General features: G+C 39.9%; 1 protein-coding gene across 1 annotated transcript in view; it reads left to right on the top strand.

The window, feature by feature from the left end:
• The first annotated feature begins 2,331 nt into the window (after positions 1 to 2,331).
• Positions 2,332 to 27,609, top strand: part of LOC118827411 (protein HIRA) — a 35,651-nt gene continuing 10,373 nt past the window's right edge. The window contains exons 1-21 of the mRNA XM_036598764.1: positions 2,332 to 2,613; positions 3,708 to 3,770; positions 4,013 to 4,123; positions 5,629 to 5,719; positions 6,971 to 7,065; positions 7,596 to 7,691; positions 9,206 to 9,366; positions 10,289 to 10,456; positions 10,724 to 10,837; positions 11,060 to 11,130; positions 12,965 to 13,070; positions 13,415 to 13,630; positions 15,148 to 15,233; positions 17,241 to 17,414; positions 18,170 to 18,337; positions 19,201 to 19,402; positions 21,583 to 21,681; positions 23,417 to 23,565; positions 25,590 to 25,751; positions 26,074 to 26,132; positions 27,374 to 27,479. Of these exons, the coding sequence (XP_036454657.1) occupies positions 2,577 to 2,613; positions 3,708 to 3,770; positions 4,013 to 4,123; positions 5,629 to 5,719; positions 6,971 to 7,065; positions 7,596 to 7,691; positions 9,206 to 9,366; positions 10,289 to 10,456; positions 10,724 to 10,837; positions 11,060 to 11,130; positions 12,965 to 13,070; positions 13,415 to 13,630; positions 15,148 to 15,233; positions 17,241 to 17,414; positions 18,170 to 18,337; positions 19,201 to 19,402; positions 21,583 to 21,681; positions 23,417 to 23,565; positions 25,590 to 25,751; positions 26,074 to 26,132; positions 27,374 to 27,479 (2,534 nt within the window). The 5' untranslated portion in view covers positions 2,332 to 2,576. The remainder of the gene's footprint in view (positions 2,614 to 3,707; positions 3,771 to 4,012; positions 4,124 to 5,628; positions 5,720 to 6,970; positions 7,066 to 7,595; positions 7,692 to 9,205; positions 9,367 to 10,288; positions 10,457 to 10,723; positions 10,838 to 11,059; positions 11,131 to 12,964; positions 13,071 to 13,414; positions 13,631 to 15,147; positions 15,234 to 17,240; positions 17,415 to 18,169; positions 18,338 to 19,200; positions 19,403 to 21,582; positions 21,682 to 23,416; positions 23,566 to 25,589; positions 25,752 to 26,073; positions 26,133 to 27,373; positions 27,480 to 27,609) is intronic.

The raw sequence follows: 27,609 nt of genomic DNA, 5'->3' as shown, positions 1-27,609 counted from the left end.
GAGATACAAGTTTTACAGCCAGTCATTCAAAAGATGTCGGATCGTCAGTAAAATGTGTTGGAAGGATATGTAGTGTTGGTAAAAGATGGCCCACTCACCACCTCGCCAAGAAGGGTGGGGTAAGACTGTATAGATGACAGTCAGAAGGAGCTTGATTAAGCAAATAATGCTCATTAGGCTTTTACCAAGTTTCTGCCAGACACAGCGAATCAACATTACTGTCACAGATGTATAAATTCACACCTAATGCCTTGATGTCACTTCAGTACAAAACGCTCTAGTTTTTTTGGTATGCGGTTGAAGATTAGCCAAATTCCTTGTTTTGGTGACCCCATTTCTACCGTCCTGGTTTCAGTATGTCTACAGCAGGTCTGTCTGTTCACTACTCACGTTGTTAATTTTTCTCTATCTTCAGGCTCCAAAAATGGACTTCGTCACCCTGTTCTAAAAAAGCTGACCTTGAGACTAGCTTGCTAATTACTCTTGTTACTCTGAGCAAAGTGCTAGAATGTGTTTGAGTCATCAGTGACCTTCTTCTCAGTGCTAACTCGGGTAGCCTATGTATCTTCATACTGTAAGACACACAGCTCTGCTGGAGTGCCTGCACAGGCTTGTTGGTGTTGTCAGCCTTGCACTGTCTCAGTTCTAGTATTACCTGAGTAATGCTTTCTTTTACAGTCCTCTGAGTTCTAGATATTAACAGGGTATATGGGTGGTACAGAAGGTAAATATTTTTAAATATCATGATGGTGCATTCCAAGACAGTCTGAAATGTCTAACAGGTTCTAGCTAATAACTGGCTAAGTATACGGTACAAAATCTGAAGTGCTGTGTAATTATTTTGGGTAAAATGATAGTAATAAACCAGTAAGTCTAACCAAATTACACTGAAATACCCAACCGGTTCTAGCGATTAAGTTGATAAAGGATAAAGTAAAATATATCGTAAATATATCATACATGGATCTGTATTTCACTGTACAAGACATACAAGTCTTATATAGTTTGCAGCATGGACGCAGCCACGGGGTGGCCAGAGGTGTCCAGAGCCACCCTAGTATGAAGCACTAGGCCAACCCCTCTGGTCATCCCAGTTATGCAAACTGAGACAGCCAGCCATCATTAGAACTCACCAGAGGAAAGTTCTTACCTACACACTTAAAAAGATGGTTCTTCAAGGGTTCTTTACACTAAATACCATTACTGACTGTTAAACCTTAAAAGGTTCTTTGCTTGGAAAAATGGTTCTTCAGATTGATGAAGAATGTGTGGTATATGTTTCTGTACAGAACCTTTTTGAGAAGGTTTCTATAGAGCACCAAAAAGGTTCTGCTATTGCTGCGATGTCAAGCTTGTAACAATGGAAGAACCCTTTTTGGTGCTCTATAGAACCATATTAGCCATTTCAACACATCCATTTCACCATGCAAAGAACCATTTAGGTACCCCTTGTTGAAATGTTGAAGTGTTGATATATATATATTTCATTATGACCACCTCCTTGTTTCTACGCTCATTGTCCATTGCCCACTTTTACACTGTTCTTCAGTGGTCAGGACCCCCATGGACCCTCACAGAGCAGGTACTATTTTAGTGGTGGGTCATTCTCAGCACTGCAGTAACACTGACGTGGTGGTGGTGTGTTAGTGTGTGTTGCGCTGGTCTGAGTGGATCAGACACAGCAGTACTGCTGGAGTTTGTCCACTCACTGTCCACTCTATTAGACACTCCTACCTTGTCGGTCCACCTTGTAGATGTAAAGTCAGAGACGATAGCTCATCTGCTGCTGCACAGTTTGTGTTGGTCATCCTCTAGTCCTTCATCAGTGGTCACAGGACAGGACGCTGGTGGCTGGATATTTTGGTTGGTGGACTATTCTCAGTCCAGCAGCACTGCTGTGTCTGATCCACTCAGACCAGCACAACACACACTAACACACCACCACCACGTCAGTGCTGAGAATGATCCACCACACTGCTCTGTGAGGGTCCATGGGGGTCCTGACCACTGAAGAACAGGATAAAAGGGGGCTAACAAAGTATGCAGGGAAACAGATGGACTACAGTCTGTAACTGTAGAACTACAAAGTGCACCTATATAGTAAGTGGAGCTGATAAAATGAACAATGAGTGTAGAAACAAGGAGGTGGTCATAATGTTATGCCTGATCGGTATATATATATATATATATATATATATATAGAGAGAGAGAGAGAGAGAAGAGAGAGAGAGAGAGAGAGAGAGAGAGAGAGGCAGATGTAGTGTCCGGGCCTGGCCGAGCGGGGGCAGAACTTCAGTCAGGAGGAACCAAACAATCAAAAAACCCACCGCGGAACGAAGCGCTGTGGCCGTGTTTCCGGAGGGAAGAGAGGGAGATGGACATTTCCGCCGTTGTTTGTCTGTTTGGGTGAGACAAAGCGGAGAAATTTAAAAAATAAAAATAAATAAAAACTTGGAAAAATTAAAAAAGCACTGCAACGCTAAAAACTACAGGACTTATAAAAGCCGGGATACGGATTAAAGCTGGAGGAGAGAAACACGAACAGCAGAAACTGAGGATTTTTAACGGAGCCGGAGATGAAGCTGCTGAAACCGAGCTGGGTCTCTCAGAACGGTAACCTAAACGTTTAAATATTCATCAAAATAATTATCATAAACTCTAAACGTTCACCACTGACCCGGACCGGGTCTCACAGAACGGTAACCTAAACATTTAAATATTCACCAAAAATAATTATTGTAAACTCTAAACATTCACCACTAACCCGGACTGAGTCTCACAGAACGGTAAACATTTAAATATTCATCAAAATAATAACTGGTGGTTTTGGATAGTAAATAAAATGTCTATATTTGTGTTTTAGTCATAACAACCATGTTTAATTGGATTTAATGCATTGCAATGTGTGAAATGTTGAATATCATGTATTGAAATCATTGTATTTGTGGTTTTTGATTGTAGTTGTCAAATGTGGCATTACTGGTTGTCTTTTGACTGTTGCAACTGATCAGATATCAGAAAAATATCCAATGAAAATGTCTTATATACATAATTTTTGGCATATCACCCATCCCTAATGGTAGTATCCTGTTAACAGCAGGCTTTATACTAGAGATGCACTGATACGGGATTTATGGGCTGATGTTTTCCGTGTACGTATCTGTGGATGCCAATACATAAACATTTATAAAATGTAGGAATTATGGAGAAATGTCATGTTTAGTTGTAAAGGGTTGGAAATGCCATAAAATGAATAAAACGCAGATGTTTTAACGTAGTCTAAAATTTCCCCTGTTCGAGAGAACAATAAATGTCATCTAAAATCAGTTTCGAACATTGGTCAGATCTAAATAACCGTCCGATTCTGATACATTCTTTTAAACTATTATCTTCCAATACCGATATGATTCTGATATCATCGTACATCCCTACGTCATGCATGAGTAATTAAAATGTGAATTAAATAGTAAAATATGGATGCGTGCTCTGTGTGTCAGCACTATTTTCCCACCCTAAATATCGCCATGCTATGTTGTTTTTTCGCCTCGTCCCACAAATGAATCTAAAAATGATATTCGCTTTTGGGTTTTGATGGTTTACTCCACATTTGTGGCTTCTGATTTAATTTCCGTCATTTGCATAAAAAGAATATGCAGGACAAGAACTGGCTGATGTTTCATAATGATGTAATATAATCTCTTTTGCAGGGAAACCGATATTTTCAGTCGATATTCATCCAGATGGAACAAAGTTCGCCACAGGTGGTCAAGGTATGAAACAGAGTTGAATTACTATTATTAAAGATATTATAGTTTTATTATAGTAATCTGTTATGTTGTTAATTATGTTTAAATTGTAATGTAGTGATTAATTTGTTTACACGTATTATAGTGACTTTTTATTTATTTATTTTTTTTACAAACACACTCAACATTTTCAACATTTTTCTTGAAAACTGAATTCTGTTGACACTGACCCAAACGCTGTGGTGTCGTGTGTGAAATGTTTGCAGGGGAGGACTCGGGGAAGGTTGTCATTTGGAACATGGCTCCGGTTCTCCGAGAGGAGGATGAGAAAAATGAGAACGTTCCCAAGATGCTTTGCCAGATGGACAATCATTTAGGTACAGCAGAACTGAGTTTTACATTTAATTACATTACATTTCAATTTGGTTTTAACAGTTTTTCTCCCTTTATGTTTTATTGATGTTTTTTATTGGTGTTTTTAATGTTGTATGTTACTTTATATTTGTGTTCTCATGTTTGGATTATTGAGGAGCGAATAACAAATAATTTTTATTTTTGTAATCATAATTTTAATTTATTTAGGGCTGTCAGACAAATACAATAATGGATTGCGATTAATTAAGTCTTTTTTCATAGTTAATTGTGATTAATCCTGTGTGTCTTACTTGCTCAGATCTGACCTTCTAATAATTCAGTGATGTTATTTTCATAGTGTGAATGCAAAGCCTGAACATGGAAATCACACAATTTCAGTAGGAACCTTTGGGTGCCCCGGTCAAATTCCATGTTTTGTTGATTTTCTAAATGATTCTCATGCAAAGTTACTGTTTATTTGCTGAATTTAACAAATTGGGGGAAATTAAAACATAAAATATGGCCTTTGCGAAATTTGACACATTTTCTATTTTATGTTTTATTTTTCCAGTATATTAAATTTAGTAAATAAACGGTAATTGTGTATTAAAATGTGCAGGAGTGTGTTCTCTGTAGAGGATGTGTTCACTTGTTTTCACTTAAAAAATCAGCAAAAACGTTCAGTTTGACCAGGGCTGTGCGACGGTACAGTCAGTAGTTCAGCTTCTCCGTGATTGTGGCATCTCAAATTCCTTCATGTAGCTCATGGATTCTTGATCCAGTGGAGGCTCTCAGGAACCTGGAGCTCCACGAAGCTGCTGCTTTTATTAGTTTGCTGGTAGTTAATTTATCTGTTATGTGCATGCTGTCCATTTAGTCTACTGAAGATGATGGAAGTATCGCTTTAAAAACATTTAAAAGCTGTATTTGAATGAGAGCACTACAGTCATCGATTCTCTTATAGTGGTGTTGATTTCTGCATAACTTCTGTATAATTCAGTGAGTAAACAGAGAGATTCAGAGTGGTTTGGTGTGAAATGGTTCAGAGGTCTTTACAGTGGTGGTGATAGGAACCAGGGGTCGCCATGACTACAACACAAATATAGACATTTTATTTCCTATCCAAAACCACCAGTGAACCTACACGAGTCTTCTGAGTTTATATGGAATGTTGATGATGGAAAACAGTGGAAAATCTGAAATAAGAAGTTTTCTTTGGGGACTATTTTGCTTTATAACGCCCTGCATGTTTCCCTCCACTCTGAATGGATTCACAAAGCTATCATAAAACAATGTCTCAGGATTCAGGCAGCGTATTCATAACTAATAATTTTATGTAACAGCTTTCTGTGAGGGAGCTTTTAGAGGTGGACGTCTGGTTCCTATCACCACCACTATGAACAAATTTCACACCAAACCACTCTGCATGACTCTGTTTACATTTTTATCAGTTAATTATACAGAAATTTTAAGTTCTCCTTAAGTGAGCAAAAGGGTTGTGTGTAATGTGACTGTATGTGTCTTTCAGCATGTGTGAACTGCGTGCGCTGGTCCAATAACGGTCTGTATCTGGCCTCGGGAGGGGACGACAAACTGGTCATGGTGTGGAAGAAAGCAGCGTGAGTGACACATGCACACTGTAGGGCTGCACAGTATGCACAAAATACCAGAACTGTGATTGTGTTGTTGTATATTGGAGTTGCGACACGTCTTATGATATACTGAAAATGCACTGGTTACTGATCAGTGTAATGTTTTGTTCATAATCATTGTATTTTAGTCATTTTTATTATTTTATTTAATAATGGCAGTTCACAATTTGGTTTGATTATTTTTATATTTAATTTGGTATATTTATTATTTAATTTGTGTAAGTTGCTTAATTTCATTTTAGTTGCTCTTGGCTAATAGTTTATTTATTTATTTTTAATACCTCTCTTAGTTGCTTGTTTGATTTTAGTTGATTATTTTATTTGATCATTATTTTTAATTAGACATCCACCAAAATGAAAATTCTTGACTGAAATTTAAATTCAGCATGCACTAAGTCGAAAACCGAAAATGAAGCAAAAACGAAACAAAAGAAAGTTCTTTTGTATACAATTTGCTGTTTTATTTATGCTTTTGAGTTAATGTACTAATGCTGGCGATGCTTCAGATGTGATAATTCCTGTGTTGGGAACGAGAGAAACTATAGGACCAGTTTAATTTTAAAGCTTACTAAATATGTATTAAATATTTAATATTAAAAGTTGTAAAATAATGAAAATCTAATACTTGTTAGCTTCCCACAGGCATCTGAAACTAAAATCCCAAGTGCTGTAGTGACAGAAACTCCACACATTATGAATTAGTAAAGTGCATGGATGTGGATTTGCAGTCTGAAGTTTCTCCAGCAGGGGCGCTGTTAGCACACATCGCTATAGTGTTTGTCGGGTAGAGAAGAAACAGCTGTGAACCCACAACAGCAGGATCTAGTTTTAATCCATACTTTGATAACATTCAGATTAATTAAGTGTTAGATTTTGACACTCCAGTGTCGACCTGCTGTGCCACTGTGGCCGAAATTTTTCTAGTTTTGATAGTTTTAGTTGGTTTAGTCGTTTGAATTTCTTGCCCTGTGCAAATGAAGGGCACCCTTAATATATACAAAGCTTAAATAAAGGTTGATTGAAAATGTTAATTCATCAAATTGAAATTCATGCACAGAAACTCATATGGAACTGTGATTGGTCAATATGATTTGTATTTTGCAGGCCTTTTTCTGTATTTCAGTACAGTAAAGCACAGCATTGAGAACAATAAATTGATGATATATCATGCAGGCCACACATGTGCACGCACTAATTAGCTTGTTTGTCGTGTTTCAGGTTTATCGGTCCCAGTACGGTGTTTGGGTCGAGCAGTAAACTGGCCAACGTGGAGCAGTGGAGATGTGTGACCATCCTCAGAAACCACACAGGAGGTGAGGGGGAGTGTGTGCTGCTCGTTGGCTTTCGAAACTGTTGTGGATTTAATTTTTCAGTTGTATGTATTCTACAGTCGTATGGCACCCCTCGTCAAATTCCATGTGTTTCTATGTGAAAATAAGTGAACATATCCTCTACAGAGAACAAACTTCTGCATAGTTTTATGCACGATTACTGTTTATTTGCTGAATGTAACATATTGGGAGGAAAGAAATAAAACATAAAACGTGACCTGTGCAACAGTTATGCCATGTTTTTATATTTAAAGTTTTGTTTTTTCCAGTGTTTTTTTCCAAATAAATACAAATTGTGCACTAAAATTTGAAAAAAAAGTGTGTTCTCTGTAGAGGATGTGTTAAATAAGAAAAATAACAAAACATGCAGTTTGACCAGGGGAGTTCAAACTTTTGCTTTGCTGTTCTGTTTTGGTGTGTGTTCTACTATAATTAATGCATAGTATTTTGTATCAGTGCTGGGCTCTAAGTGTTTGATTTTAGATTTCATGGATGTGTACGTGTGTTTTCAGATGTAATGGATGTGGCCTGGTCCCCTCATGATGTTTGGTTGGCCTCCTGCAGTGTGGACAACACTATCGTCATCTGGAACGCTCGGAAATTCCCAGGTTTGCACATTAGAGGGCAGCAGGCAGAAGGCATGGGAACGAGATACTAATGCGTGGCCATCACTTAGTAAAGCGTTAGAATGAGATAATTAAGCCTTGACCACAGCTTAATAAGGCATAATCTTGTTCCCATGCCATACTAAGTCATGGTCACACATTGTTTGTACTTTGCAGCTGTTGGAAAAAAAACGTGTATCTCCATTTTTGTTGTTTTTCAGTTTTTGACATAGTTTGAAAATACCTGTTGTCCTTTACATTGTTTGTAAATTTAATTAAGAATGGACCAAAAGAATGACCCAAAAAGTCTGGTTCCGTTGACTTACATGAAAAGTAAAGTATGTTTTTTCCTTCTCCTGTAAAGTTACCATTTTGGAGATACGAGGTTTGTGTTCCGACAACAGCTATATACAGGATGTCACCAGCAGGGCTCCGTAGGGTAACCACAGTTAAACAAAACAGCAGTTCTTGTTACTTTTACTTTCCCTGAGGTTTCCTAATATCCATGATGATCAGGTGAAAACTCCACCTTCAAAGCTTTGCTGGAAAAAAATGACCACAAATTCATCCACAAATTCAAAACGATCTGCCAAAAATGATCACAAGTGGCACAAAATGAGAAAACAGACTGAAAATTGTGGCTGAAAAAAATCTAAAAGATTAACTAGAACTAAAACGAAGTGTACAGCAAAGCAATAAGCACAGAAAGGAAAGTCCCGACACCATCTGTAGTCACAGTTTTGGAAAAAAACTCTAAAGACCTAAAATTAATAGAATAATTTGATTTAATCACTAACTGTTCTCTGTTGTTGAGGATGGTGGATTTTCTAGGCACAAAATGTACAAACTCTAACTAAACAAATTAATATTAATGTTTATTTATTTGAAACTGAATATTATAAAGCCTTTTTTCAGTTCAGTTCAAGATTTATTCATTTCAAAATTTATTTGTGTAGAACGTTTTACAAAAAATCCAGGTGCATGAGTGTCGAACGGTGACGGTGGCAAGAAAAACTCACTAAGTAGAAAAAGAAGAAACCTTGAGAGGAACCAAGAGGGGAACCCATCCTCCTCTGGTCCACACTGAATAGCAAAATAATATGTCAAAGCAATATAAATGAAGAATACATATTTGACAGTGAACATACGGTAGTTAATATATAATCAATAAAAGAATCATTTTTTATTGGATAAAAGTGTTTATGATGACTGCTGTTAGTGTTTTTCCTTCATTACCTTGTAGTTATTTTTTAAAATGTTCATCACATTCATTCAGAAACATAAATAAATAAAAAAACAAATGTCCTGAATTTCAGTTTTAGCCAAGAATTTATGAAAACATTAAAGGGGAAGTTTGCTGTTCGGTTTCTGTACTTGCCCACTGACCACAATTATAAGTGAATTTTGAATCCATAGGTCTTCTGCTCTCTTCTACGGAGAAACGGGCTGTGATTGTCGGCCGTGGTAATTGACCGTTGCTCTAATAACATTTCGGAAACTTGTTTCTGTGTGTGCAGAGATCGTGACGACTCTGAAAGGTCACACTGGTCTGGTGAAGGGTTTAACGTGGGATCCTGTAGGGAAGTATATTGCGTCCCAGGCTGATGACCACAGTCTGAAGGTGTGGAGGACTATGGACTGGCAACTGGACACCAACATCACCAAGCCATTCAGCGAGGTCAGCACTGCATCCTGCATCTTACAACGACTACGTTTTGTCCCTGATTGGTCTGGAGGTTCACCCTGATCGATCAGAAGGTTGCTTCTGATTGGTTAGAAGGTGGGAACTGATTGGTCAGGAGGTTCACTCTAAATGGTCAGGAGGTTCACTCTGATTGGTCAGGAGGTAGGCCCTGTTTGATCGGAGGGTTGCTTCTGATTGGTTAGAAAGTGGGAACTGATTGGTCAGGAGGTTCACTCTGATTGGTCAGGAGGTAGGCCCTGATTGATCAGAGGGTTGCTTCTGATTGGTTAGAAGGTAGGAACTGAGGGGCCACAAGGTTCACTCTGATTGGTTGGGAGGTAGGCCCTGATTGGTCAGGAGGTCACCCTGATTGATCAGAAGGTAGAAACTGAGTGGTCAGGAAGTTTACTCTGATTGATCAGAAGGTAGGCTCTGATTGATCAGGGAGTTGCTTCTCATTGGTTAGAAGGTAGGAACTGAGTGGTCAGGAGGTTCACCATGATTGATCAGAAGGTTGCTCCTAATTGGTCAGAAGATTGGCTCTGCTTGCTTAATAGGGTAGGCTCTGACTGGTCAGGAGGTTGGCCTGATTTTCTGACTGAAACACTTTTCCTTTATTAGACAGTCACAAAACTCACCCACTTTCAAAAATGTAACAAGCGTGTTCAGACCTTCTCCTTACAATCACATATTTCGTCCACAACACACACCATTGTTTTAAAATATAACCTAAAAATTCATCCAAGAGAATTAAAGCTCAGTAAAATGAGTTTTACTGCACTTAATGTAGAACTTTATTTAGCCTTAGATAGTTTTACGTTGCTGTTTATTTAAATTTGATGTATTTGTTTTATTGTAATAAACAGGAGCCAGTGCCAACCGCTAAACTTACCTACATTGTCTTCTCTCTCCGTAGTGTGGTGGTACCACTCATGTTCTTCGTTTGAGCTGGTCTCCTGATGGTCAGTATTTGGTGTCTGCGCACGCCATGAATAACTCCGGACCGACGGCTCAGATAATTGAGCGAGACGGCTGGAAGACCAACATGGACTTCGTCGGCCATCGCAAGGCTGTCACTGTGGTGGTCAGTAATAACCAAAATAAGCAGCAAAATAATAATGCTGAAGGGTTTCACTGTTAAATGGATGCTTTAAGATACATTATGGCAGTTACTGTAGGTGGTGTGGCATGTCAGAGTATGTAGATTTGAATGTAAACCTAGAACAAAAGAAAACAAATCTAACAGCAGAATTGTAGCCTGTGTTTCTGAGGATTAAATAACTGTCAATTAGTCACCTCAGCATATATTTGCCCCCCGTTAACATACTTTGTTTAAATCTCCTTCCTGTAGAAGTTTAACCCGAAGATTTTTAAGAAGAAACAGCGTAACGGCAGCGCCCCCAAACCCAGCTGCCCGTACTGTTGCTGCGCTGTGGGCAGCAAGGACCGCTCACTGTCTGTCTGGGTGAGATAATGGTCTTTGTACCTTCGTGACTTTAGGTGCCATGGGGTTATTTTACTGTTTGTCATGATGTTGTGCTTTTAATACATCAAATACTTGCTGCAGAAATAAAAGAAATGTAATAAATTCTGAAACAGACTCTTAGTAAACACATCTAATCAACTGTACTACTGTGTGAAAGCTGTAATAAAATATGTTAAAGTTTGCTCTTTGTTTAATTTTTAGCTCACCTCACTGAAACGCCCTCTAGTGGTCATTCATGACTTGTTTGATAAGTCCATCATGGATATTACATGGTAAGACATTTATTTCTTTCTGTGGTGGTTTTGGACCATGCTATATGTGTTAATGTTTGAATGGTCAGTGTGCTGGATGCCGGTTAAGGTCAGTGCTAGACTGAGGGCTTTTCAACAAGTGCAAATTCATTGACGGTGTAACTTAATCCAAGGCTGGATGTATATTGTGAAATATCTAAGTACTTTTAGTCTATCTATTAACTAGGGCTGGTCATTATGACTGTGTTTGTAGGTTATGTTATAAATTCTGCACATCACAATATGCTTTTCAGAATATATGGTCAGTACTTAAAGAACACTGATCAGCTGCATGTTTCATTATGACCAGAGCATAATTAGTCTGGTTTAATTAAATTTGGTGTGGGTTAGTGTAAGAAATATCTAACACTTTACAGGGTGTCCCAAAAAAATTTACATAATTTGAGATGTGAATATATGAGTAACTACATGTCCTGACAAGCGAAATTAAAAAGGCTTCATGTTGAACAACACAAGATTTATTTATCAAAACTCGAACAAGAAATTCAGAGGGATGTAGATTTTATAACCGATTTCACAGCTTTACAAATGTTCAATATGCGCACTGCCTGTGACTCGACACACGTCAAGTCGGTAGTCCAGCTGTGTTGAATTTTTTGTGCCGTGTCCAAATCTGCTTTCCAGTTGGTGCATTTTTGTTGAATTTTCTGGAAAATGCATGCCGCACACTCTTGTTTGACTGTGTTCTGGCATATTCTAACACACAAAATGCCTTTTTTTATTTCTAGTAAACGTCATTCTTCAACCTGAAAAAAAAAAAACATTTAAAATTAAACTTGGTTAGTTTTTACACATTTTGTTAAACTTTGAGATCATTTGAGGGAGAATTGGCTGTTATTAGACTACGGAATTATGTCAGTTTTTTGGAAACCCTGTACTTACGGTTGTCTGACATTTTTATAATACATACATACATCATCTAATTTCTAATCTAATCTGCATTTTTATAATATCTTACAAAAACTCTTTGCTTGTTAATAAATGTTTTAGTGAGCACTTTTTAATTTTAAGTGTTTTACATTATATTAATATGGACTAGTATGTCATTTTACTGAAACATTTTTCAAAGTAAAAGTCCTTGTTTTTTTATTTTGAAAAACTGTTATTTTTAGTAAAACACCCTCATTTCTGGACAGCCAAAATAAAAATGGCCTCAGTTCCCCCCTTTGGTCATTAAGGGCTTTGACACTCATGTACGTTTCACCTATAGTTTCAGCTTCTCTTTAATTATTGTTTTTTTTCAGGCCTTTGTTGCTCTGCATGCCACCCATTCGACAGTCTTAGTGGGGTGGTGGGACTCACTGCATGAAGGAATTTTACAGGGCTATAATACTCACTCATTCCCTATAGATGCTGAATAGCCACATGAAAGTACATAAACTACTTTATGTTGAAATTTAAAGATCCACATACCACGGATTTCTGTCCGGTTAGCTTCCATCACTTTTGAGGTAAAGGCAAAACAGAATTTAAGGATCGTTGGGGGAAAAAAGTGCAACATATACCGAAATATTCAATACAGATCATTGCAATCATAGTTTTCGATAGTGTTTTGTGGCATTATTAGTTTTTTTTGTCTGTTCCAACTTAACAGATGCCAGAAAAAATAAATATTGCGGCAAATCATGTATTGTAAAACTTTGAAGTACTGTGATATTATATTTTTGCCATATATCACACCTTATATGTACTAAACATGCTTGACTCTAAGGGTACAAGGTGCTGTGTGGAGTTAGCTCGCTGGTTTTTTTGTTGCAGTTTTTGTGGAAGCGTTTCTGTGGTTTATCTCCTGCAGGACTCTGAATGGTCTGGGAATGCTGGTGTGCTCAATGGATGGAACGGTGGCTTTTCTGGACTTTTCCCAGGATGAGCTGGGAGACCCTTTAAATGAGGAGGAAAAGGTAGAGAGACACTCACACACTCTTTCTCTCTCCATTCATGCAATGTCAGTGAGAGTTCCTGGGCGAGACTCTTAATGCTGCAACCACTTACTGCTGTAACACGATAGAAATAAGTTTCTTATTAACCAAATATTAAAAATAGAGTCAGTGCATGTTGCTCCTGACTGATGAGGAGCTACCACAAAATAATTTATACTATTAAAAATGGCTAATTTTCTCCTGAGGTTATTTGAATAAAGCTGTTAATATCAATAAGCGATGTTATTCTCTAAAGGCAGATCTGAGGTTGTTGCTCCTTTATCTGAAATCTGGTGACTTTCCTGCTCTGTTACTCCTGCCTTTAGAACACCATTCACCAGAATATATACGGAAAGAGCCTGGCTATCACCATGGAGACGCAGCTTTCCTCCACCATTATTGAGAACCCGGAGATGCTGAAGTATCAGCAGGAGCGGCCGGGGGCCCAAGCCTCCAGTGGTACCCAGGGAGCCAGTCTGGAGAACCAAACGCCCAAACTGACCAACGTGGTCAACGGCGAGTCTCTGGAGGACATTCGCAAGGTCAGTAACAGACCACCACGCCACAACTTCACCACATCTTCACAACAACTTCACTAGGACTTCATGACATCTTCACATAAACTTCACATCTTCAGTACAGCTTCACTGCAGCTTTACATCCTCAGCACAACTTCAGCACAGCTTTACATCTTCAGCACAACTTTATATCTTCAGCACAACTTCACTGCAGCTTTACATCTTCAGCACAACTTCAGCGCAGCTTTACATCTTCAGCAGAGCTTCACTGCAGCTTTACATCTTCAGCACAGCTTCACTGCAGCTTTACATCTTCAGCACAGCTTCACTGCAGCTTTACATCTTCAGCACAGCAGCACTTTCAGCATCGCAGCTTTACATCTTCAGCAGAGCTTCACTGCAGCTTTACATCTTCAGCAGAGCTTCACTGCAGCTTTACATCTTCAGCACAGCTTCACTGCAGCTTTACATCTTCAGCACAGCTTCACTGCAGCTTTACATCTTCAGCACAGCTTCAGCGCAGCTTTACGTCTTCAGCACAGCTTCACTGCAGCTTTACGTCTTCAGCACAGCTTCACTGCAGCTTTACATCTTCAGCACAGCTTCACTGCAGCTTTACATCTTCAGCACAGCTTTACTGCAGCTTTGTCTTCAGCACAACTTCAGCAGTTTTACATCTTCAGCACAGCTTCACCGCAGCTTTACGTCTTCAGCACAGCTTCAGTGCAGCTTTATGTCTACGCAATAACCTCATGGTCACTTAACATCTTCATGGCACAACAGCTTCACAATAACTTCACTGTGACTTTACAACTTCACAGCTTCACAAAAGCTTCACTGTCACTTCAAGCCACAATAACTTTACCAACACTTCACTGCAGTGGGGGTGGGGTTGTGGTGGGGTCCAGGTTTTTAGGATTAATGGAGCAAACACAGAGACAGATAATCATGCAAAACAAAAGAGGTGCAGTTTTATAGATGGGAATCAATAGACAACAGAAAGAACACTGGCTGTGATCAGGCTGTATGATGGGCTGTAGGCTCAGGGAAACAGGTTTTGTTTTTGCTTAGAGTCAGGATTTGAATATGGAAAGCATGTATGATAGCGTGCTGATTGGAGGGAGCGTACCCCAGAGACACGGAAAATTCTAGAGAAGGCTCATTCAGCAAGGCAGGGAGGTATGAAACTTTTTCTCTCCTGATACCGATTCTAATATTTGGACTCGGGGTAGTGGCTAGTATGCAGCGCCTATCTGATAGTGTTAAAGAGGAATTCCACTGATTTTAAAAAAAATATGCACAGTTCAATTCTTAAGATGTAAACAGAGTCGTTCAGAGTGGTTTGGTGTGAAATGCTTCATTTTAGAGAAACTTGGCGAGTCAGAACTGTTCACAGTGGTGGTGATAAGAACCAGACGTCCACCTCTAAAAGCTCCCTCACAGAAAGTCACTACCTGAAATGATTTGGTATCTGAGACACTGTTTTGAGACTGTCCATGAGGCTTATACACAAGCTCCTCCACTGTTCTGTTTTTGCACAGAATCTGCTGAAGAAGCAGGTGGAGACCCGGACAGCAGACGGCCGGAGGAGGATCACTCCACTCTGTATCGCCCAGTTGGACACAGGGTAACACACACTAATATACACTATAAACAACTATGTGTCAAACACAAGTCAGGCCCGTGACACAGTCCTGTTTGGCCTGTGAAATTATTTAAATTTTCTATTCTAACTAGCCCGTTACACCCTGAGATGCACTACAGTCCCCAGCATGCACTGCAACATAGTGTGTGTTCTGACCCCCAACAACAATCTGTGGGCCAGTGGTTACACAACAAGGAAAAGATGCCTGACATCTAGTTCAAGCAAATAGGCAGTTTATTTTTATTACAATTTATTTTAAATTTTTGAATTATTTTTGAATAAGTGTTCAGTGCCTATTTTGAATAAGCAATGGCAAAATATTTAGTAAATATGAAATAAAAACACAGCTGGCCCACAGATTTGCTGAGATTTTTAATATGGCCCTTTTAGTGGTTGAGTTTGACACCCCTGCACTAACACAAACACTTGCATATCAGTTTTACTTAATTTTAAGGCAATTTTTATTATATTTTCCAAGATCTTTTAATTAAATTGACTTCTTCATCCTCGCCATTTTTCGAATGCTGTTTTTGTACAGTTAAAAGGCTACAACCAGGAAAACCTCCAGACATTTGCATCCTATGCACGTTGCTTTATCCCTCCATCAGTCTGTTCCCCCCATATACTTACCATGTGCGTCTTCAAACAGCTTTCAAGCTAAAATGAGCAAACCTGCTGTAGAGCTTCTGACATATTGATACAGAGAACCCTTCTGCTTGTCACACCACCATCCTTTTTCCTTTTCATCCCTTGCTTTGTGATCCCACTTCAGTTCCTTCTTCCTCTTACGGTTCACAAACTAAAGCCACTGAAGTATAAGTAGTAAGCTGGTCCTGACTTAAGTACACACTTAAGTCCTTTATACTGCTTTCAGTTTTTCATCCAACTATCATCCCGTGGAATTCTTCCGAGCTTAATGGTCTTTGGATTTTAGGTGTGAAATTATTTTGTACAAATTCTTCCCCTTCGTCGCTCTATGGTCCCAAAAACCCCATTGATTTCACTGCTTACTCATCTTTTGACCCAAAACTCTGCTTTCTTCTCTATGATTTTTGCTCTGTCGCATAAAAATCAGTACATTTTCATGCTGTTTAAATTGAAGTTCCTATATTCTTGTAATTGGCTTTTGAAAACCAACTCAGATTTTGCTTATTTATTTATTTATTTTTTTAATCTTCAAAAACGTCTAGTTTAAACATTGCTTAATCTATTGCTTAATCAGTTAAATCAGATTTTATCTCAATCGCCAGTTTGATTTAGGTTTGTGTGTTTATGCTGTTCTGTTTCATTGTTTAATCTTTTAGTGTTGTGTTTATTTTAGTAATGCACTGAGATGAGAATTCTTGGCTGAAACCATGATTCAGGACATACTGAGCCAAAAAAAGAAACCAAAACTATAAACAAATTAAAACAATGTGCTATGAGGTCCAGCTTTCCTTGGCACAGAGAGGTTTTTCATCCAGGGCAATAAATTCCATTATTTTCAGTTTTTCAGTTATTATAGTGCTTGCATGGACTTTTCTTTCTGCTTCTGTTGATTCTGCATATCGAGCCGGATGTTATGCTATTACACCTGTACTGTAGAACGTCTCGGGTGTTGTATCTGCTCCCGATGCTGTTTGAATGCATCTGTACTGACTGGCGCAGGAGAACAAAGAAACAGCATTTTTAATGACTGTTTCTTGTTTTCATTACCATTAAAATTATTTTTGAAGTCCAAGATTTTTACACTTCTTTGGAGGCCTATTTGAGTTTTTTCCTTCAAAAAACAAAGAGCCACTTTTGACTGTTATATCAGTATCAGTGGCTGAAATTTCAGTGCATCCCTATTTTATTTTGTAATTTATTTTTTTTGAAGTTTTATTTTACCTTTTTGTTTTTTTTTTTCTTTCTATTTGTATTTCACCTCTGGCATATGTTCTGTCTGTTATTAAAAGCCTATTAATTGTAGTAATAGTTATATGTATGTGTTTTGTGTGTTTTGTGCAGGGATTTCTCTCCCGCTCTGTTTAACAGTGTACCCATCCTGCCTGGTTCCTCGGCAGCCCCCCAGCTGACCCCCCAGCTCTCCTCTGACTCCAATACAGCAAACTCTCTCTGTCTGAGAGCCAATCAGGAGCCTGCAGCATCGCCCACTAAAACTGCCACTGATGACAAGGACAAGTCAGTATTTTTGTTTTTCCAAATTGCTGATTGGTCTCTGTACTAGGTATTTTCATACATATTTGACAGTGAAAATCTGCATTTTATAATTTGGCCAGATGGTGATGCTGGAGAGTTTCCTGCAGCGCCCCCTAAAGACCATACATTAGCTTGAGCTTAAATATCTCTGAGAGAAACCGTAATTATTTAAAGTTCTGTGTGTGGCAAGAGGAATTTACAAGTATTTATTTTATGGTGCAACGCAAGACATTTTAACTATCTCAGAATAAACACTTGGATCGTATGAACATTATAGAGCTCTTTTTCAATTATACAATAGAAGCCATATCGCCCCCTACGCTTCCTGTAGTGTATTACAGTCTGTCAGAATGACTGTGTGGATCATATGAACATTATAGAGGCTTTTTAAATGAAACAGTAGAAGCCATATCGCCCCCTACACTTCCTGTAGTGTATTACAGTCTGTCAGAATGACTGTGTGGATCATATGAACATTATAGAGGCTTTTTAAATGAAACAGTAGAAGCCATATCGCCCCCTACGCTTCCTGTAGTGTATTACAGTCTGTCAGAATGACTTTGTTAATCATATGAACATTATAGAGGCTTTTTAAATGAAACAGTAGAAGCCATATCGCCCCTACACTTCCTGTAGTGTATTACAGTCTGTCAGAATGACTGTGTTAATCATATTTTGATTATAATATTTAAAAAGTTCCTCTTGTGACTGCATTTTTCTTTGTTTTTGTACATCAGTGGAACTCCAGCCGTAAACTCCGCTGGTCAGAAATCCAATCTGCTACTAACCGCTGCTTCAAAGATCGAGCCAATGAAAGCCCTGGATTCACGGTTCACAGAAAGGTCAAAGGCCACACCTGGGGTCACCAGTGCACCTGCCAACATGGGCATTTCTTCACTTGACAGGTGACCATGTCGCTTGTCTCTGTTCGCATCTTTCAGCAGATCACTGGATGTAAAAATGTTGCAGATATGTTGTCAGTGCAGGGTTCTGGTACATACTGCAGGTTACTTGTTAAAAATATAATCTGTAACCTAATCCAAAGGATTACTATGTTAAAGTCACATAACTTGATTACTTTCGATTAATTTTGGGTCACTCTTTTCAAAGATAAAAAATTAATAACCGTCATTTTAAATTAAATTTCAATAAGATGGAAAACTACACTGTTTTATCAACCGATAGCACAAATTATAGTGGAAAAAAAGAACCAACAAATGACAGAATATTTTCAAGTGAGGAAATATCCTTTGCTTCTCACAAATAAGGCGAAGGGTGCTGTTGGGTGGGCTACTCTTTCCATTTTGGTAACATTCCTCGTTTAGGAGCTTAAAGTGCTTTTTCATGTCACTCGGATGACCGTAGCCCAGTTTAAGCTGATTTAGGAAATGCACTGTGCTGAAGCGGATGACTAATTCTATTGACTTTTTTTACAACCGTCCAGTCAGATTGGCTGTTGCTTTACCAATCACTGGGTGAGTTTATGTCGCCTGCGTAAAATTCCAGTAAAATAATGTTATGTATTCACCGTCTGAAAAACCTTTGTTTGGTGTCGGAGTGATTCCTGCTCGTTATCACATTATTTTTTACACTGTAACTCTAATCTGATTACTCACTGATTATTCTCTTTTTGTCTATAACGTTAATGGAATACAGTTACCTTCTAATAGAATCCTCATTATAGTGCTGTTACATGCATTCTGTTACTGCCCAAGTCTGTGGGAATGTTTTGTGAATATGTAGTTTTTTGTGGCTTTCTGTCTGTCAGGGTGAAGGACAGCGGAGGCGTGAAGGACTGGAAGATGAAGGAGGAGACGAGCAGCGACAGCGAAGATAAAGTGCAGAAAGCGCCACCTCTGGCCAAACGGAAGGCTGACATGGAGGGGGCAGAGGTGGTGGAGAAGAGGAAGAAGGGAAGACCCAGAAAAGATGCTAAACTGATGATGGCTGTGCCACAGGCGTACCCACAGGTACACAGAACCGTAGTCAAAAGCCTGTACAAACCTGTAGGAGAGCAGAGTGTAATCTATTACAGATGACCACTATTACAGATCATCAATACCTCGTAACTCCATTTTTTAAAATGTTATTTTCTCCACCATTTGAAAATGGCACATTCCCCTTCACATGGATCATCTCATGACCAACCCACTGCTTTTTCACATTACCACTGTATTTCGACATAAGGGCCGAAATATATGGTTGGGGAGCAGAAGTGGTGTTCCTTACTGCTTTAGCTAAGTCAAGGAACGTGTGCTTACTTATTACTTATTAACGTTTTATCACAGCAATGTTTGGAGCATGAACATTGACCCATCAAAGGACGTATGAACGTGGCTTAGTAATCGCTGCTTGAAAACGGCTAGTTGTTACTGTTGAAATGTGTCCATTAAATGTTTCTATTTAATGCCAATGCTTTACTGTTTTAGGCCTGTATGAGGAATTGGTGTAGACTATAAATAGGATCCTCTGACTAAAGCATTTCTCTCACATATGTTCAAATTTTTGTTCAGAGATCAATTAGACATCGGCATGAAAGCATCCCAACCATAAAGATTATTTACATTTTTAGTTATTTCCACATTTCAGTCATGTTGGGATTTCACTAGCATTTAACATATTTACGCATCGTAGGGCACAAGAATAAGCTGGGGTTACACTGGGGTTGACTTTTACCCCTATCTTTGCCCTGATTCTCAATCTGGCCCAGTCTGAGCTGGTCGGCTCCAGTCTGCAGATTTTTGGGTAAGTCGGAGTCGACAGTTGGAGAGAGAATCGAGTCGTGTGTGAGGGGTGTAGACTCCCGATCGTGTTTCAGGCCAGTCTGAGTTTATCAAACATGTTTGATTATTTTGGGCCGACTCTGAGCGCCATCTAGTGTAAACCGATCAACAGCTCAATATGAACTGATTCCTGCAACAGCCAATGAAAACAGAGCACAGAAGAAGAAAATACAGCAAGTAAACAAAGAAAAATGGTGAAAAGTCTCTCACGTGTGGAGCGAAGCTTTTTATTTAAGTTGAGTTTAAGGCCCAATTGAGTTTATGTACGTTTAAAACTCTAAAAATACCAACTGATCACATTTTTAAATCAGTGAGCCTCTTAAACATGTTTACCTGCTGCTTCTTTACTGCGTCAGCACAAACGGCAGAGAAAACAGCAGCAGCTCCATGTTTGTTTATTTGGATCTCCTAGTAAAGGGAGAACGCGAGAGTTTGCGTGAGTTCAGTGAGTTCCGTTCAGTTCTGCAGCAGCTGAAAAGTTGAGGGTGTGTGATCCCAAATCGTTTAATGTGTGTGATCCCAAATGTTTCATTTGCCCAAAAAAAATTTGAAGGTTGAAGGCTAGGAGATGCTTCCTCCGAGAAACCTCAGGCTCCACTACATCTTTTCAAATGGAGCTCAACACGCTTGGAGGAGAATGCTAACTGCTATCTCTGTTACATCAGCTAACAGATGCTCATGTTGGCTAGTGTCGTACTTAGTGACGGGGGGGAGAGGAAGGGTCATTTCGTCACTTGAGAGCCCCACAAAAGCTTCTTTGAGTGATGCTATAGAAAAAAAAACACTTTTGAAAACACAGTTTGAAAATGAGATTTGTGAGTGTAAAGAACCTTCTTTACTGAATGCAAAGGTTCTTTACCAGTTTAGGGAATCTTTCTGGAACTTTTTCATGATGTGGAGGTTCGAAATTTTACACAAACATCTCATTTACAAAAATGGTTCTCTAAAGCAGTGGTTCCTGAGGACTGGTTTGAGAACCAGGTATGGTCCACAGTTTGCTCTCTTGTGATTTGTTGCAAGTTAGGTTGGAACAAAAGTCTGGGAGTTTGAGAGCTCTACTCTGAGGAGCCGAAAGTAGTACTTCTGTGGCTTTGTGCAAAAAAAACCTTTTTGGCACCTTTATGTCTGAGTGTACTAAAGAAAAGCAAACAAGATTTTAAGTTTTTTCTTTTCCTGTAAAGTTACAAGGTTTTCTCAGACTTACTGTCCCCTAAATCACAGCTCTTCACCATGTTGCCACTGAGACAGTTTAATGTGCAAAAGGTTAAAACCTCTTGAATCCATTATGTTTGATTGAATCACCTCCTGAGTGTCTGAAATCATACATGACTTTCTGTTTGTTTGTTTTGTGTGTGTGTGTGTTTTAGACTCCAGTCTCAGTGGAGAAGGAAACGGCGCGGATCCCAGCTCCTACAATATCATTAAAACTCCACACCCCCGCAATACAGAAATCTTTCACCATACAGGTATATACATACACACAGCACATGCTGCTGTACTGACCTCTGTCACCATACAGGTGCCAACAGGTTTTGTGTACTTGTACTGATTAGCGTCACATGGTTTATTACATATGACGTGATGTTTTCTGTGACTTGTGGGTGTTTACTTTGGTGCTTTGGATCTTGATTCAAAACTTGAACTTGCTTGTTTTGATCTAGAACTGACATGATCTTGAATCTGTGTCCGTCTCCCTTGACTTGGGACATGCCTGATTTTAATTTGCGACTTGCCTGATTTGGGACTTGCTTGATTTGGTACTTGCCGGGTTAGTGACCTGCCTGATCTTGATTTGCAACTTGCCTGATCTTGATTTGTGACTTGCCTGATTTGGGACTTGCCGGATCTGGATTTGATCTTGATTTGGAACTTGCTTTATTTGGGACTTGCCTGGCTAGTGACTGGCCTGATCTTGATTTGGGACCTGCCTGGCTAGTGACTGGCCTGATCTTGATTTGGGACTTGCCTGCGGAGTGACTGGCCTGATCTTGATTTGGGACCTGCCTGGCGAGTGACTGGCCTGATCTTGATTTGGGACTTGCCTGCGGAGTGACTGGCCTGATCTTGATTTGGGACCTGCCTGGCGAGTGACTGGCCTGATCTTGATTTGGGACCTGCCTGGCTAGTGACTGGCCTGATCTTGATTTGGGACCTGCCTGGCTAGTGACTGGCCTGATCTTGATTTGGGACCTGCTGGCTAGTGACTGGCCTGATCTTGATTTGGGACCTGCCTGGCTAGTGACTGGCCTGATCTTGATTTGGGACCTGACTGGCTAGTGACTGGCCTGATCTTGATTTGGGACCTGCCTGGCTAGTGACTGGCCTGATCTTGATTTGGGACCTGCCTGGCTAGTGACTGGCCTGATCTTGGTTTGGGACCTGCCTGGCTAGTGACTGGCCTGGTCTTGATTTGGGACCTGCCTGGCTAGTGACTGGCCTGATCTTGATTTGGGACTTGCCTGTGGAGTGACTGGCCTGATCTTGGTTTGGGACCTGCCTGGCTAGTGACTGGCCTGATTTTGATTTGGGTCTTGCCTGGCTAGTGACTGGCCTGATCTTGATTGAGACTTGCCTGTTTTTTCTGGACTGACCTGGCCTTAATATGGAGCTTGCCTGGTTTTCATTTGAGACTCGCCTTGATTCGGGTGTTACCTGACCTCAATTTGGAAATCACCTGGTCTTGATTCAGGACTCTCTTGGTCTTGATTCAGGACTCTCTTAGTCTTGATTCTGACCTGGTGTTGATTCAGGACTGGCCTAGTCTGAATTTGGTACTGATGAAGTCGTTATTTGGGACTTGCCTGTCTTGATTTGTTAGTTTTAATCCAGACGTGTTCTGATCTTGAGTCAAGTCTTGCCTGATCTTAATGTGGAATTTGCCCATTTTAATTTGGGACTGACCTGATCTTAATTCTAGACTTGTCTGTCTTGACTCCGAACCTGCCAGCCATAACTGAGAACTCACCCGTTCAATTGGGATTTGACTTGAGACTAGTCTCCCTTGACCTGGCACTTGGCTTGAAGCTTGACGGTCTAAACTTGAGCCTTAGTTGTTACTTGCAACTTACATGCCTTGAGGAGGAAAAAAGGTTCTGTTTTACTGCTCGTTGTGTGTGCATGTATTTGTGTTTGTGCACATGTGGATGTGAGACCCCCATTACGTGACTGGAGACTGAATGAGTTATCTGTATGTATGTGTAGGTAGGTACGGACCCTGTCTTGTACCTGGAGGTGGAGAATGAGGCTTCTGTTGTTGCTGGGGCTCGTATTAGCCAACTCAGGTGCAGCAGAGAAGGAAGAGAGTGGGACACCTTTCTCCCCAGCCGCATCGCAACGGCAACAGGGAGCAGGTAAACACAAACATTTGATTGTTTTGAAGAAAAAGTAATACTTAAAGACCTCTTAACAGTACTGGGGTGGGAACTGCTGCAGACTCCACGGTAGTTGAGCCACAGTGCAATTCTATTGCGAAATTTTTGAAGATTTTGCTAAGTATTGCGATTTGGCATTTTACCAAATGTTGCGATTCATTACTTTTAACTACGGTTTATTCAGTGTTTGTACTGAAGCAAAACAGAACTGTAAAAAAGACAAATCAACTTTTAACGAAATTGGCCTTACAATTGTACATTTAGTCAGTGCCGTTATTTGTAAAGTAGAAAAACGACACTTAAAACAGACTTTATATATTTAGAAAATGCTTTTATTCAGAGCACTTTGCAGTGGCAGGTGAATGTAATGTTAAAAGTCTTGCCCAATGACTCTTATCGGTTTATTATAGTGATGTTTTTGATCCCTGACTCATCTGAACACTGTCCTCCCAGTTCATTATAACTCCACTGACAAAAGCATCGCCATCTAGTCATTTAAGACAGAAGTGCATTGTGGTAATCTGTTAGTCTGACAATGGGCTTAATACATATTAAAATATCAAATGTCCATAATTAAATAAAAGGCAATCAATATACAGGCCTCATTGTATCAATACTATATTTAAAACCCTAGCAATATTATGCAGCATGAACGCTCAAAGAATCCTTGGCGTGATTAAAGGATAAAGTTAAAGGGCTCTTCAGGTTGATAGAGAATATGCTCTACACTGTTAGAAATAAAGGTTCTGTTCAGGTACATTTTTTTTGTTCTTTCAAGGTAAAAACAATGTAAATATTCCCTCAAAGGTATAACAGTGGTTCTAAGGTCTGATTGTGAACCTTAAATAAGTGTTTCCAGGTGAAAAGTTTGTATTTGTGCCTTTTCATAACCGAATGTTTTAAAACAGAACAGTAAAATAAAAGCCTGGAGACGAGACGGGGTGTGTGGAGTCAGTACAGCTTAGAACATATCATTTCAGTGGATTATGGTTCAGTTATGTTCCCTGACTAAAGGTACTGAGATGGACCCTTGAGGGTTCCACCCCAGTGACAAGAGGGGAACTGCCCCAGTGACAGTTTACTACCTGTTGTGTAAATGGTTTCATATAGAACCTTTTTGTTACACTATCAAGCCCGTAACAATAAAAGATGCCCTTTTTGGTGCTATTTAGAACTCTTTTCGCTAAGGTTCTGTATAGAACCATATAAAACAGTCTCCATCAATCTGAGGAATCGTTTCACCAAGCAAACAGTCCTTTAATCATGCAAAAGATTCTTTGAGTGTTTACAATTCGATATAGAACCATTTTCTTTACTAAAGAACCCCTGGAGAACCTTCTTTTTTTAAGTGTTTATTAGCTTCCTCTCTCAAACCTTATACAATAGGAGGCAAAATTGTTTTGATACCTCATAGGTTTGATCCTTTCACCAAAAAAAGGGCAGCGTTAGTTATCAAGGCATTACTTTGATTCTTAAAAAATGCTGTATTGCATCTGTCCGAAGCAGCTTTCTGTTATGGTAACAGAAGCACACTCCCTGAACTGTCGAGTGTTTAGACCAGTGGTGGGCAATATGACGATATTTTATCGTTATCGTGATCAATTATGGCACAGTACATCTTATCTGAGCGTATTGTGTATATCGTCAGTTTTAAAGAAGACTGACTACATATTTCATTAGAAAGTGAGCATAATTAGGCATGTTTAACTGGATTTAGTGCACAAAAATATTGAAATAAATTAATTTTAGTTGTAGACATTATTATTATTATTATTATTATTATTATTATTATTATTGTATTTTTATATGAGACACTACAGGTTTTGTTTTATCTGCTTCAGCTTATTAAATCTCAGAAAAACTTTGTGATGCATTTTGTATTTGATGAAAATATGGAAATATTGTGATATTTTTGCCACATTGCCCATCCCTTTGTCTTGAAGATACGAACTCTCTCTCTCTCTCTCTCTCTCTCTCTCTTCTCTCTCTCTCTCTCTCCGTAGCGATGTGGTTGCCGTGGCGTGTGAGGACCGAACGCTGTCTGTCTTCTCAGCGTGTGGGCGGAGACTTCTTCCATCAATCATGCTGCCAGCCCCCATATCATCACTGCATTGCTCAGCCTTTTTCGTCATGGCCCTGACCGCATCGGCCACCCTGTCCGTCTGGTAGTGACCGCCTTTCTGTCATTATGGTTCAACAACTGTTTTTAGTTTGAAGGGAAAACAAAGACCACCCTTATTCATTTGTTAGGGGGTTTAACGGTTGTGTGAGGAAGCCTGTCTGGCCTTTCTTTTATTTTTGACCAGAAAAAGGATGTGGAGGATTGTGCTGTAAATTTGTTGTGTGCCTTTTTTGTCATTTGTATTATCATTCCTATGCTTCTATGATTGTTAATTATAGTTAATGTTGTGTGTGTGTGTTTATGTGTGTGTGTGTGTGTGTGTGTGTGTGTGTATACTAAAGAAATGTTATTGTTTGTTCTCGTAGGGACGTTCAGAAACAGGTGGCTCTGGTCAAAAATGAATCTCTGAACTCCATCTTATTAGGTGAGCTGTTTCCAAACACCGAGTCAGCGGGCGTCTGTTCACTGTCCCCGTCCAAAAATAATAAATTCTGCTCTCAGCGATATTAAGACTTCTTCCTCTCTCTTTTTTCTCTTCTCTGTCTTTTTCTGTCTCGCTGTCTCTCTGCCTCTCTTTTGCTGTCTATCTGCCTCTTTGTCACCCTCTGTATCTCGCTCTCTCTGCCTCTTTTTTCCTGTCTCTCTTTGCCTCTTTCTCACTCTCTCTGTATCCCTCTCTGTACCTCGCTCTCTCTCTGCCTCTCTTTTGCTGTCTCTCTACCTCTTGCTCTCTGTGCCTCTCTTTCTGTTTCTTTCTGCCTCTTTCACACTCTCTCTCTGTATCTCTCTCTCTCTCTCTGCCTCTCTTTTGCTGTCTCTCTCTGCCTCTCACACTCTCTCTCTGTATCTCTCTCTCTCTCTGCCTCTCTTTTGCTGTCTCTCTCTGCCTCTATCACTCTCTATCTCACTCTGTCTGTGCCTCTCTTTCACTCTTTCTCTCTGCCTCTTTCTCTGTCTTTTTCACTCTTTGCCTCGCTCCTTTTTGCCCTCCGCCTCTCTCTCGCTCTTTCTGCTTCTTTCTCTTACTCTCTCTACCTGTCTCTCTCTCTCTGCCTTTCTCTCCCTCCCTCTCTCTGCCTTTCTCTCGCTCCCGCTCTCGCTCTCTTTCTGTTTCGTTCTCTTCTTTGCTCTCTCTCTGTCCCTCTCTGCCTCTTTTTCACTCTCTTTATCTCACTCTGTCTGTGCCTCTCTTTCACTGTCTCTTTGCCTCACTCCTTTTTGCCCTCCGCCTCTCTCTCGCTCTTTCTCTGCCGCTCTTTCTGCTTCTTTCTCTTCCTCTCTCTACCTGTCTCTCGCCCTTTTCCTGTCTCTCTGCGTCTATTGCTTTCTCTGCCACTTTTGCTCTCTCTGCCTCTGTCTCTCTATCTCTCTCTGCCTTTCTCTCCCTCCCTGTCTCTGCCTTTCTCTTGCTCCCGCTCTCGCTCTCTTTCTCTCTCTTTCGTTCTCTTCTTTGCTCTCTCTCTCTCATTCTGTCTCTCTCGCCTCTCTCTCACTCTTTCTCTGCTGCTCTCTCACCCTGCCTTCTTTCTCTTACTCTCTCTACCTGTCTCTCGCTCTCTCTGCCTCTCTCTCTCCCCCTGTTTCTCTCTTTCTCTCTATGCCTCCCTCTCACTCATGCTCGCTCTCTCTCTCCCTCTCTCTCTCTTGCTCTCTCTCTCTCTGTAGGTTCTGATGCTACAGTAAGTCACTCTATGTTGACTGATCAGGGTGTTCCTGTGGTTGGACTGTCCAATGGGAAATCCTTCTGTTTCAGCTCTGCTATGGAGACGTGGTGAGAGATGCACACGTTTAATTCACACTTTTATAAACCGCTGATGCTGTACGTTTATATTTATGTACACTCAGTACTGCTTTATTAGGTTTACTTACTCTGTGTGGACGGCTGTACCTTTTACAGCCTG

The sequence above is a fragment of the Colossoma macropomum genome, unplaced genomic scaffold (assembly GCF_904425465.1).
Source record: "Colossoma macropomum unplaced genomic scaffold, Colossoma_macropomum, whole genome shotgun sequence".
NCBI classification, from domain to species: Eukaryota; Metazoa; Chordata; class Actinopteri; order Characiformes; family Serrasalmidae; genus Colossoma; species Colossoma macropomum.
Note: the sequence above shows the minus strand (reverse complement) of the source record. Positions and strands in the feature narration are given on the sequence as shown.